Source organism: Notechis scutatus, chromosome 5 (genome assembly GCF_049901735.1).
Source record: "Notechis scutatus isolate UNSWTSFEM ecotype Mainland chromosome 5, rNotScu1.2, whole genome shotgun sequence".
NCBI lineage: Eukaryota > Metazoa > Chordata > Lepidosauria > Squamata > Elapidae > Notechis > Notechis scutatus.
This window is the reverse complement of record NC_142013.1, coordinates 20,598,097-20,612,443: the sequence shown is the minus strand read 5'-3', so window position 1 is coordinate 20,612,443 and position 14,347 is coordinate 20,598,097. Positions and strand designations below refer to the sequence as shown.

Below are 14,347 nucleotides of genomic sequence, written 5' to 3'. Positions count from 1 at the left end.
ACGGAGCTCAGGAGCCCATTTTCTCTGGCAGAGTGCTTGAGCCACCACAGGCACCCCTGACCGGCCATGGTCACTCCACCACCCCAAGCTCAAACACAACCCTGATGCGGCCCTCAATGAAATGGAGTTTGACACCCCTACTTTAGAGGATAAGATATTCCAAAGGACAGGTGCTGCAACAGAGAAGGCTCTTCTTCTGCATCGTGATAGTCAGCTCTTTGACCGATGGGCTCCAAAGTAGACCATCTCTGCTGGAACCAGTAGGACGGGCATGTCCTAATGGGACATAGCTAACATCCTATGGTTAATGAAAGAGACAAGATTTAGGACTGTCTGAAAGACAATTATGGAAAGCCCTTGAAAGTATGAGCGTGCCAAGTAACTTTGCCTGTTGAATTTATATGATGGGTATCCATTTGAATGGAATATAGGTTAACTAAATGCTTCATATTAGAAAACAGATGTATCGGAGTTGTATGCCATCTTGTTTATTTAACATTGTATATCATGACAAATGCTGACGTAGAAGAAATAGACCATTGGAATTAAAATTGCTAGGAAAAACATCAACCCCAGATTATTAGAAATGAGGGAGACTTAAGGAATCTCCTGGTGAAAGTGAGCAAAAAGTGTCAAAGCCAGTTTACTGCTCGGTATTTAGAAAAGAAAACTAAGATGCTATCAACAGTCATTGCCAACCTACTGTAAACAAGTGGGGGAAAAGCTGAAGTAATAACAGACTTTATCTTCCTAATTCAGAAACTCATAATGATAGTAACTGTAGCCATGAAATAAAAAGGCATTTACTCTTTGGAAGAAGGGTTGTGATAGATCTAGACAAAGTACAGAGACATCTCACTGATAGCAAAGATATATATTGTCAGGGGCATTGTTTTCCCAGTTGTATCATATGGATAAGAAAGCAGGATCATCAGAAAAGTTGGGGGGGGAAATCTTGGAAAAAAATAACTTGCATAGCAAGAAGAACAAGTATTTCGATATTAGATGAAATAAAACAGATTTCAAACAGAAGAACTAATAATGAACCTAAAACTTAAACATTTTAGACATATAATGTAAAGAATGAGACTCCGACTCTTGGGAAAATTGAAAACAATCAGAAAGAGTCTGACACAAGCCAAAGTTTTAATTTTTACTATGGATGTTTTAAATTTGTCTGAGTTTAAATTTGTCATGCAAACTGGTGAAAATTGATTTGAATTGCTGCAGGATATAAATGTGATAAATGAATAAAGCACTAGATACTATAACATAACCATAACAAGAATTCAAAAGAAGACTTCACTAACAGGCAATATGATATCTATCAGATCACAACAGAGATGGAAGTGACTAAAAAGCTGAATAACAAAAACAAATTTAGGAAAATGCTTTTTCCAACCTAACTTGTCAGACTTTCTTTTAACATTGGATGTGAGGTACACTTTAAGGTTTAACGTACAGGTAGTCCTCAATTTATGACCACAATTGGGACCAGAATTGCAGCCATAACTTCCTGCAGTTGTAAGTTGAGTCACCATGTGACTGGACCTTCAAACTATTGTTAGATAAACAGTCGTAAGTCAAGAACTATCCGTGGGAGATATAAGGAGAGATCATTTTTATAATATAGAAAGAAGATCATATGTTCCCTCTCTCACAATGATAAGCATAAGCACTTCTAAGCACCTTTAAATCCTGCACTTTCTGGTTCTAACCTTGCCATTGTCATAAATAATAAATTTTATATTCTTTTATTTTTGCTATCCATTTGAGGACCGGTGTTAACATCTTTGAAAGGTAGGGGGGGCTTAGCTGTGCTATACTGTACTCTGTTTCTTTTCGGACTCATGATGAAAAAACTAAGTTCCTGCCAGGAGTCTGCTGGATGATTACTTTGGAATTTAAAGTAATAAACAAATGCAGCTTTTGATAGAAAACTTCAGAATCTAAAACATGTTTGTATTTTATAGACAGTCACGATTATTTAATCATTCTGTATCAAAGAAAACACAGCTTTGTATCAAAGGTATCAGTGTTTTGATTATTCATAATGTTTAAAATGTACTATTTCAATAAGTTTTTAAAAGCTGCAATCTACAAAGTGAGATCATTTTTATTCAGTAGTGACAGTTTTAATTTAGAGTTGATGTCCATGGTATCTACTGAAGGCCTTTCCCACTGCTACTGCCTGAGAATCTTTATCTATAAATGGCAGGGGTAGAATAATATTTCCTGCATGCACAGGATTGTGGCTTGCCAGTTAATTTTCCTAGTCAAATTGATAGTACTGCCCTATACTTCAGACTGGAAGAATAAGCAAAAGAGAAATTAGGCTTCATAAGGCTGCTTAGTAAACTGAAGAAAAAAATTGAACTGGAGAATTCTTGCCCTCTCTATGTAAGCTCTCATTTAACTTTGAGATAAACCTCTTAAATCAATGGTATATAAAAGCATTTATCTGATTTTATTTTTCTCTGAAGCTAGGCTGCCCTGCTTCCATGTGTATTTTAATACATTTGTAATAAAGTCATTGTGCAACTAGTTCTTTCCATCATATGCCTAATACACATGTTCCCACATCTCCAAAGAATCGAGACCTTCCCAAACAGTGGACTGTGGATTGGTTCCCTGGATTAAGGAGGATAATCAAAGCTGGGAAAAGCACAAACAGGGATTATTCAAACAAAGCTTGAATCTATAATCTTTGGAAATGACAAATGTAAAGTTAACTTTTGTGGGTTTAAAGAATTAATTTCAATGAGCGAGCAGTTTTTCTTGTGACCATATTCATTCATAGAAAATCCTAGAATAAAATATTTCTTCCTGCCCCTCTCTTTCCATCATTGTAATAGTTCTATACTTGGGCTTCCTATTGCACCTTACATTTACTTTGTAATTCATGTATAATTTATATATTCTATGCTCATTTAGTGTTCTTAGACAGAATATTTTCTACATAAGAGACTTTCATAATAGATAAAAGAGGCCTCAGTCTTTGTAACCTCATTAAATATTGTGTGTATACTGTGGGAATGTCCTGCCCAAATTCAGAAAAATAAAAGATAATAAATACATACTTTTCTGTTTTAGCTTCAGAAAATAATTGGAAAACAAGATGAATTTAAAACAGCTTCAGGAGATGACATCCTATTTCAGGTAGGTAACAGTCTGAGGAAGATTCATATGAATTTTCTACATAACTTTTCCTCTGTTAAAATATTTGTGATGTTTATTTATTTACTTAGTCTATGTAAATAGTAAATAAAGAAATGACTGAGTTTTTTCTCCTAAAATACTTTTCTAATCTGAGGAAACTCAAGAGTTAATGTGTAGGTTATATAATAAGATAAAAGAGAGATTTATGGATCATCACCACAAAAAAGACATTATGTTATGATAATGTCTATTAGATATTAATGTCTAGTTCTTTGGTTTTGGTTTTTGTGTGCCTTCAATCATTCTTCACTCTTGATGACTATATGGACATGCTCATGATTTTTGTTAGAACATTTTTCAGAAGTTGTTTGTCATTACTTGAGGACAAATTGAGGACAGTTAATCGGTGAACTGCTTCCCATTAGAAGTTGTAGGTGCTTCATCATTGGAGGTTTTTAAGAAGAGACTGGACAGTCACTTGTCTGAAATAGTATAGGGCCATGATGGCAAACCTTTTCCACGTTGCATGCCAAAAGTGCGCGCGCTCACATGGCTGCACCCATGATGCAATGCATTGCACGACTCCCCCTGCCCCCTGCGCATGCACATGCAACCTGCACCACACACCTCTGTGCATGCACATGCATCTCACGCTGCATGCCTCTGCGCATGCGCAGTGGGGCTCTTCCAGGTGACCTCTCGCGTGCCAGCAGAAGTGGCTCTGCGTGCCACTTCCGGCACGTGTGCCACTTCCGGCACGCGTGCCACAGGTTCACCAACACCGGTATAGGCAGGGGTGAGATTCAAATTTCTTAACCGGTTCTGTGGGCATGGCCTAATTTGTGGGTGTGGCTTGGTCGTCATGTGACTGGGTGGATGTGGCTTGTACGTAAATATTGTAAATATGTAAATATATATTTTATACATGTACGTGTATGTATGTATGTATGTATGTATGTATGTATGTATGTATATGCAACTTTTACCCAAAATAAGGCAAAGCAGATTGAGTTGCTTGCAGAATCATAGATTCACTCACAGATCTACCTTTCTGCAGTCTGCTGCCTGAGTCTGCACTGAAAAATAGAAGCTTCAGTCCTAAGTACGGCTCTTCTCTTAGGCCACATCTCCCCCACCCCCCCATCCCCTGAATACCACCCCTGACTGGGCCTCAGGGTTTGCCTCCTGGGTGAAGGCAAAGCAGTACAACAGCAATTTAGATTAGCGAGAAAGCAGAAATCCGACAGGGGGGGGGGAGGGGGCCAGTCAGTGGCGCGATTTGCCGGTTCTCCAAACTACACAGAATCGTAACAACCGGTTCTATAGAACTGGTCCAAACTGGTAGAATTCCACCCCTGGGTATAGGGTCTCCTGCTTGAGGAGGGGGTTGGACTAGAAGACCTCAAAGTTCCTTCCAGCTCTATTTTGATTGCTTGATTACCTTTTTTCTAGAGCTGAGAGGGAGTGACTGACCCAAAGTCACCCAGTTGGATTTTTATCTTGGGCATGACTAAAATGGTCTCAATCCTCATGTCTTTAACTACTACAGCAAACTACTATAACTATCTGAATTTTAATATGATTAATATATTTTAAATTTCTCTAGTTACAATTGTATAAATAACATAAAACTTACAAAAATAATTAAAAAAAACCTTATAGTTCAAGTTGGAAGGGTCCACAGTAGGTGATTGCAACTTGACAGCATTTGCTAATGTTTTAAAAAAAGACTTGGATGGGAGACAGTGAACATATGCTAGCATACCCTAGGCTACATGGTAGAATTGTAAAAACATCCCACAGGAAAGCATTAATCAATTATTATTCTCAATTATTTTATAACTAGAGAGTCTTTTCTGGTTTGCGGATTTCTCGTAAATCAGCCAAGATGTCCACACGGGGCAAAAAAGCACAACAAACTGGGATGCATGATAAGATTGCTTTTAATTAACATGAGTATGGACATGGTATTATTGCCTTTGCAGGATGAGAGGCATGCTTGCCCCTTAATTTTATACAATGGATTTAGTAGATTGTTCGAATGCATTCTAGAATGTTCAGTATAATTCTATTATGTGCTCCCACTGTCTTAGTTTAACAGACACTCCATATACATGTTTCATTTATTTAATTTGTTTATTAATGCTGTTTATTAATGTTATAATTGTTAGCAATTGAGCTCATAAATATTGACCTCCACCATCTATCATGACTTTGGTCAATGCTGCTTGTGATCACTTTGTCTTTCTTTGCAAATGTACTAAATTTGCAGAAATTCCATTTTCCATTATGGAATCTCCTTAGGATAACATTATGTTGTGTTTTGTTTTTTTTTTACTTTAGAAACTGCATTTCATGAAAGCTTCTATATTTCATTATTGACTTTTTCCTTAATTTAAAAACATGGTAAAACAGCTTGGCTTTCTGCTGTAACCAAAACTGGTTAGAGGTTTTGTAACTGCAAAGCCTGGAGTTCAGCTCCTTGCAAACTTCATTGTGTTTCTCCTCCCTGATTTGCAAATTCCAGACATTTCTTTCCAACCCCCATCTCTGGGATCTGCATGAGACTTGCAAGTTACCTTTATGGGGAAAGAGAGAGTCAAGGGGCAAATTGAATGCCATTAAATCTCAGCAAATTTTCAACCACCCAAGCCTTCCCAGCTATGAAAAAGTGGCCACATTTATGCTATAAGCAAAGCTCCTACTTCTAGTATCCCTGTTATTTACATTATTAACTTGTCTTCCTTATTTGCTAGATGTTACAAGGATTTGTGTCAATAGATAAATATTTCTGAGTTCAGCAGCAAATAAAAATTAAGGCTAGAGGCTCTAGCTCAGTCTTTGTTTGAGAATTGGCTCCCCAGTCCACAAAAAAAAAAAAAAAACATCCTGGGAGATCAGAGGAAAAGGAATGACAACATCTTAGCCGGCCTGTCAGAAAATTTTATAACTAGACAGCCTGCATCATCATAGCAGATGTTTTGCATGAGTACTTACAATGTTCTCTCAAAATTCCAAATATTTTTACCAGTCAAAAGGCTCCCTCTGTTGCAGCGTATCATTTTTAATTTATCAATTGCATCATTGCTAGGCGTAGCATGTTAATACTGAACTTACTTTGTATATTTTTCAGTTACAAAAGTCAATGATAAAATACAGCATGCACAATAAGCTATTTTAAGTGACCTAAACGTGGCCCGTTTTACTTACTTTAATGGAAAGTAACATGGGACAAATGAATGCTTATCCCTTTTCCCATAAAGTGTGTTGTTACTTGTGCAATAAGCATGATACACATCAAACTAATACAACTTGTAGATAATACTGAAATTTAAATAACCACTAGAATTTGAATCCATGAATAGATCTCTGTCTCATCTTTCATTTTCAGCAGAAGAAAAGACAAAGAGGTCATATAGATGTCATAAGGAGGGTATTGTTGAAATCCCTGTGGATTCCATGATACATAGTATGTTGTTGTATTCAAAGAAATGCCACTTAGTCTAAGCGACGATAGAAAATTATAATGTACAATTCCCTCACTTTCCATAGTTTCAACCTCCTGAGGGGAAAAAAGAAATAACTGAAATATAGAAACACATTTTTTGATTTCTCCTAAGCATTTTTTTTACTAAGGGAAAAAAACCCAACGTTATATGAATTATTCTCTTGAAGAAGAAAGAGATGAATTCATGTAGCTACTAGGTTCATATTTTGGCATAGGTAAAGTTTGATGTATAAATTTAGAACTCTTTTATCTTTTACATTTTTTTAAAGTAAGTCTAGTTTTCTCAGATAGAGATAATTGCTTTCTGGAATCAGTACTATTTATATACTGTAACTATTCACCTGGAAAGTATCACAGTAAATATTTTAAGAGTTTATTTTTTTAAAAAAAAATCATAGAATCCCGGAGTACATTTTAAAAAGCTGTACTAATAACTGACAAAATATTTGTTATAATGATTCACTTGAAATATTTTTCCTCACTGGTAAGAATAGAAATAATATTTTAAAGTAGCTGCAGTTGTCGTAGAGTGCTTCCTTATGTGAATGTTTCTTTTTCGGAATGAGACTTGACTAACTCCTAATAGAACTCTTCATGAAACCTGTGTGATGAACATTAAAAACTAATAAAAAATTTTTTCATATCCCCTTTAGAAATGGGGCTAAAATATTCTGATATTTTTGAAATTGACCGTGGGAACGGCATACGGTACATGTCCATACAGTAAAACCCTATATTATAAAATATAATGCAATTTTTAACATCAAGATAGAATTTGAGAAAGTTGTTATCTGAAGCCTGATAAAAATTGAAAGTTATAATATTATAATAGTAAATTGCTTCATTTCTGTGAAGGCTTCTTCCTTCATTTAAAGTTCATTGTGAATTTTAGTTTGCATTGTTCAGGGAAAACAATTACATCTTTTGTTTCAGTTATTTATGACAGGATTACAAAAGTAAAATACATCTGAAGGTATTCTATCAAATGTTAACTCCTGATTTGTTTTTACTTGCTTGCAGAAATCAGAAATGGAAGGTTCTGATATCAACACCATGTTACTGGTCCACTTTTTTGGAAAAGGAGGAAAAGATAAACTTCAGTACTCGGAATTCCAAAGGTAGTGTTATAAAATCTTTGAATTGGGCTTAATATTTAAAACAGCTAAACCTGGATAAGGATTATGATCAGCAGGGTTACAGAGGCCTACACAGAATATGGGTTTAGTACTCTTTTAAAACTTATTCCAGATTTGTCAGGTGGTTAACCCAATACTTCTGAAGACAAAGTGGAACCAAGGGTTTAATAATTTAAGCTTTCAAGGCATGAACATCTTTGGTAGATGAGATTCCGCTTTTCTGGTTTGCGGATTTTTAGTAAATCAGCTGGAGCAAAAAAATACAACAAACTGGGATGCATGATAAGATTGTTTTTAATTAACATCAACTACAGGTGCTCCTTGTCTTAACAACCATTTACTTAATGACCATTCGAAGTTACAATGCCACTGAAAAAAGTGGCTAACAACTAGTTCTCAAACATATAACCATTGAAGCATCCCCACATGATCAGAATTCAAGTGCTTGGCAGCCGGCATTCATTTATGACAACTGCGGCATCCTGAGGTCATGTGCTCACTATTTTTGACCTACAAGCAAAACTAATGGGGGAAGTTGGATCAATTAACAACTTCATGGTTCACTTAACAATAGTGAATAACTTAACAGCCATGGCAAAAAAGGTCATAAAATCGAGTATGGTTCACTTAACAGCCACCTAGCTTAGAAATTCTGGTCCTAATTGTGGTTGTAAGTCAAGGACTACCTTGTATCATCCTGTTCTGTTCTTTGGGGCAAGATGTAAAAAGTTACTTTGGAATCTCATCCTGATTTTTAATAAATATTTGTCATATCTTTTACTTCAGAAGGATCCCAAATAACTTTCCATATTTGGGACACTGTAGAAATTGCATTAGATGTTATGTCAAGATACTGTTTCCCTCTAGAATGTTTTAATAGAACTAATTTCTATAGTGCTATTCCCAGAAAATGCCTAGACTAAGTTCTTGCTTTTAGACATTTAATAAAACAAGTCATGCTTAACTAATAATAGAGATTCTGATTATCTTCATCTGTCTTTTATGTATATTATTACAATTCTGCATTTTATTCTATCTTTTTAATGCCATGCTGTCCTTCAGGACAGGATTGTAATATGATTTGTTTTAAATTAAATTTTTCTTACTCAACACTTAATTAAAATGAGCATTGGTTGATCCTGTATTGGGAATAAACTTTTACAATGCTATTTTTTAAAAAGAGACTGTTTAAATACAGACAAAAAGCCCTGTATCCTTGGAAATATAAGACTTGAAGCTATATGACTTCTACCTTTAAAAATGCTGAAAAAAAATCCTACTTAGTAATATAAATAAATTTAGTATCGGTCCTTTGAGGAATCTTCTGCAAATGGATCCCTCTGCTTGAATCCTATTTCGTTTTCCTCAGGACTACTGCACATGCTAATATTCATAATTATTTTCCTAAAGGTTACCATCTGCTGAAAAACATAGCTTGAGATATATTTATATCAGGTTAGGCAGAAGTATGTAAAATACAGTAATCTAGATATACATTGAGAAAATAAGAATACTTTGGCATCCAAATTTCGGATCAAGAAGTGTTTATTTGTGAATCAGCACTGAATAGAAGTCTTCATAATTGAAGCACAAAATAAGACTGTATGGGAAATAAAATGTTATTTTGTTTTTCTTAGACTCCAGTAGCACTTTCTTTCTAATTTGGAATCATCTGAGTGAAAATGATTCTCAGTAAATTTTGAAAATATGGCATACAGTTGTTTGTAGGTGTCCCAATCATTGAAGTCTACTATACTTTCTATCATAATACAAAAATTCTGATTCTCAGGTGCAAGGTTTTAGATTTTTATTCTGCCTGACTATTTTCCACACAGCAACCCTGTGAGATGGCTTGAGCTAAGAAAGAGTGACTGGCCCAAAACCACCCAACATTCCCTCATAACAGTAAAAACAATACCCATCAGTTTGGACATATATTGACCAATGTCAAATCAAGTGATATCCAGTCCAATTTTATCCCAGATTTGCTTTCCTTATTCTATGCAAGTGAGGATTCTTTTTGTCACTGGCTTATTAATAAACATATTGTTGCCTATATTACACTAATACATGAAATATATTGTTAATGCTCACAATTTAAATAGTTTGGCCAAAGCATTGTACTGAATAGGATACAAGGACAGGTATAACTTTCCAAATAACAATTGAAAGCCTTCATCCATTTGGCTCAGTACTGGCCCTTTTCACTTTAAGATTCATCTTATATGTATTCAATGGTATCTTTGGGCCATTGGAACCTCTGCAGAGTGGCTCCTTCCTGTGTTATAGATGTAAATATTGGAAAGCCAAGACATTGGGAAGAAAAGAAGAAATTGGACAACCGTTTCTCTGAAACCGTATAGGGTTTCCAGCTTGAGCAGGAGGTTGGACTAGAAGGTCCTTTTCAACTCTGTTATTTTGTTGTTGTTAAGCCTAAATCGTTTAGATCACAGGTGTCAAACTTGCGGTGTCATGTTGCTGTTATGTGATGTTTTGTGATGTTTCTCCCATTCACGGAGCTAGGCCACAGTTTCACACCCCTGGTTTAGATGGAATTCATAATACAGCTGCTTCTTTCGCAATCAACAGAATGTCAATGCTAGTGTAAGAAGCAGCCACAGTCACAATTCACATACTATATTCATCTGGTTAATCCTGAATTCAGAAATGGATCGTATTATTTTTACTCAGTATGATCAATCCTCTTTTAAACATGCATAGCACTTCTTCCATTCATCTCACAAAAAGAAACCTAGTGGTTCTCATTCCAGTACAAATTTATCTGATTAAAATTTTCTAAAATCAAAATTTAGTTATTCTCTGGTATTTGGAAATTTCTGAATGTTGTTACAACTTTCGAACAAAGTGCAAAACTGAATAAATGAGCACAAAAAGCTATATATTGCTAAAAGTAGCGAAATGCATTTTACATGGGAATTTAATTACAGAATAATATTAGAAAAATATGCATGCAAATCATGCAAACATTGTATCTAACTTTGATTTAAAACTAAGGTAGAATAGTGGAGAGGTGACATTAAGATAGGAAAAAGGAGAAATTCTGATTTGGCCATGCCTAATGCCACAAAAACTTGCCTGTCCATGGATTTAGGATATGTTCCAGTTCTGCAAGATAATTAAGTTTTTGATATGCTTAAATTCTAAATGTGTTCATTTCCTTTGCTCCTTTTTCTCAAGGTACAGTAAGATCTTTAACTGTGATAAGTCCAGAGTGCACCAGTAAAAGATTGTTTGCATTTATAGTGTGAAATGGAATGTCTCAGGTAATTCGATAAAATCCTGCATTGATCCAATGAGGCATAACACTGATAATTCTGTGTACCTACTACATTCAACAAATGTAGGTTAAAGACCTCTGCCTACCGCACAGATAGAAGCTTGTAATCAAAATTGGACTCCCACATTTTGCTCTTAGAGCTGTTAGGATAAGTTTAGGGTTTTATATAGGTAATTTTTCAACAGAGGCATTTCTTTTTCAGGCACTTGGTATGTGTCTCCTTATCACTGCCCACATATATCCACAATCCATCTGCATTGTGACATGACAGTATAGTTTGTTTTAATGCACAGAAAGGTGAATGAAAGGATCAGTGTCTATTTTTCTTTAAAGCTCTGTGGAGATATCACTTTTCACATTATTTTATTTGTAAGTAACTCAAGCACATCATTTCTGGGGTTCTGTTGTTCAAGAAAAATGTGATTTCTATCTCATAGTTTTTTTACATTTCTACCTCACATGGGAGGCTATTGTTGGCTTTTTGATCAAAGTGCCATGATGTTTTTACAACAGATGACTGATGAGCTGTACAGACATAGATCATTGTCAAAGGCAGAGGGGAAAATGATGGTAAAGGCTTTTATCATTTTCCAAGTTCTTGTTAAAAAGGCTTTCCATTGATCAGCGGAGTAGCCAGAGAAAGCAGGAGTGATTACATTTGATTAGGCTGCTTTAAAACCTGTCACAGAAGCTTAGATATTGTTAACTATGTAATTTACATTCCTTAAAATAATGTGAATGGGGGAGGGGGGAGAGATTCATTCATAAGGCTTAATGGTGCTTATGTATGCTTAAGAGATTTTGTTTTTTCAAAATACTGAAGTGAAATGTAGGCTTCATTATTTAGTCTTTCACTTTTCCTGTTGATTTGTTGTTCTTTGCAACACATAATTTAAAGTTAACATGCAGAAGTGGCTTTAAATCATGCTACACAGCAAGTCTTTTGTAGAGCAAATCATGGTGCACTTGATTCGTTTTATTTATTCTCTACCATTAAGAAGGCAATTTGCCTCATATGCATGTTATGGATTTCACACTGGCAATACAGCTTTTAAACTACATTGGGGTTTTTTTCAAGCATATTGCAAAACAGGAAGGGAAATTGAGAAGAGCTAAACTTGAAGTTTGCAAAAATTCTGCTTTAGGACTCAGGTAGGAAACAGGAAAGTTTCATGTGGGTTCAAATTTATCATGATAGTTAATAAATGCTAAGTCAGGCTACAGATCCAAAACCAGCTTCATAAGTAGAAAAAAAGAATGGCAGAATCTTGTTTAGTCCAGGGGTAAAGAAAAAAAATGCTTCATGCACAGGTTGCCTTAATTGGGCTTGTTGAAATTGGCAGAACAATGCTATAAACAGTTTTGATTCTTTAAGGCAGGGGTCACCAATCTTTTGGACCTCAGGGACCACCAAACTCATAATTTTAAATCCCGCGGACCACTAATATGAATTTTGACTGATGGTGGCTTGCTGACATTTTCCCAGGGTCTCTGCAGAAAAATTCCAAAAAAAGTCTGCAGGAAAATTCCCCACCCCATTTTCCTACCGATCAATCATTCTTTATTTTGGATCACAGGATACCATCTCCAGCTCCATTCTCAGAGGGAGAAAGAGAGAGAGAGAGACTTTTGGCTTTTCCACTATCCTGACCCCCATGGCGTGAAGGTTTTATAAGTAATAATGACTTGAATTGTACTCTCAGAGAGTCAATACAGCTTATGAAGTAGAGGCATCACATTGCCGTTTCATGAAGTGTCCAACACAGTCCACACTGCTGCATTTTGGACTAGCTCCGGCTTCCAAATTCTATTTAAGGGTAGCCTTATGTAGACCTTGTTACCTAATCCATCCAAGAAGTAACTAAAGCATGAACTACCGTAAGTTGGGTCCCTGGTCCAGGTGTAATTGGCACACAAGATGAACCTGTACAAAACTCTTCCTAGTTAGAGCTGTGTCCTGTTTTTTTGGATGTGTCTAGAAAGATCCCCAAGTTGTGCACCATACCCATTTAGAGATAAAGATAGAAGGTCACTGAAGTCAGAAACTTCATAATCACTTAGTCTTACCAAAATTGAACTGAAGCCTCAATTATGATACACATGTTTCACCATTTTGGCATCATCATGGTTAAAATTGGGTGTCCGTGCCTTTGCAATGTTCCAGCCCCCTTTATCCTCATTTGCCTTTGTTTTCTTTTACAACAAAAACTCCACAGGGTACTTAATTTGTTTCTATCCTCAAATTGCTAATGAAACCCAGTTGAAATGAATCTAGAAAATCAGTTTTCTCAGGAGACTAGTGGATAAAGGAGGAAAAAGATGCAGTCACTCTTGTTTTGTTCTCTGTGTGAAGAGAAGCAAAGGTATATAGAAACTGTCCATCTAGAACGACCTAATCAGACTGCTGCTATAGTTGGCTTACCTTGCAAGAAGCAACAGGAATGTTTTGTTCTCTCCAGGGAGCATCTGGAATTTGTCAAATGTTCATTTGGATCCAAAAAAAAACGGGGAGGGGGAGAAGAATGGCTACTAACAACTGTAGAATGTGTCTAAAATGCCATAAGAAGAATAAAAGGAACTAAAATAAAAAAAACAAGTGCAAAGGACAATGCTACAGATGAAGAAAATGGTAGATGTCAAATAGGAATTGGTTGGGTTGCAGCACAAAATATTTTGGAAAGGCCTATAATTCAAGATGTAAGAAGAGTTGATTATATCTTACAGTGGTAATGCTTCATATTGTGGAGTTCTTGGTGCTTTTTGAGCTTCCTCGTTTGGAGGCATTGCCTAATGCCCAACATGACAGCACCAAGAGCTCCACAATTGAATCCTGAGCTATATAAACTGATGTTTAAGTTTGTGAACTGAGCTAAATTGTGATGTGTTTTCCACACAAGTCCTAAAACTGGATAAACTGGGGTTTAAAAGTTTGTTAACTGAGCTAAATTGTGATGTGTTTTCCACACAAGTCCTAAAACTGGATAAACTGGGGTTTAAAAGTTTGTAAACTCTTCAATTTTCAATATTCCTGCATAAATATGAGCTAAATTGTGATATGTTCTCCACACAAATCCTAAAACTAGATAAAGACAACCTAATTAAACAAAGCAGTCAATTGTATATTCTCTTCTATGGGAATGTTTGGTACCGTGTAGATGCCCTACCTACACATTCCTTGTTTACTAGGTGCCGCAGTATTTTTTTCAATTAATATTTCAGCCCTGAACTCCCTATTACATGCATCCT

The 14,347-nt window shown here is 35.8% G+C and overlaps 1 protein-coding gene across 1 annotated transcript in view; it reads left to right on the top strand.

Moving 5' to 3' along the window:
- The window catches only part of MICU2 (mitochondrial calcium uptake 2), a 68,022-nt gene that overhangs the window by 44,536 nt on the left and 9,139 nt on the right, over positions 1-14,347 (top strand). Inside the window, exons 7-8 of the mRNA XM_087966266.1 lie at positions 3,094-3,159; positions 7,688-7,785. Coding sequence (XP_087822392.1) covers positions 3,094-3,159; positions 7,688-7,785 — 164 coding nt within the window. The remainder of the gene's footprint in view (positions 1-3,093; positions 3,160-7,687; positions 7,786-14,347) is intronic.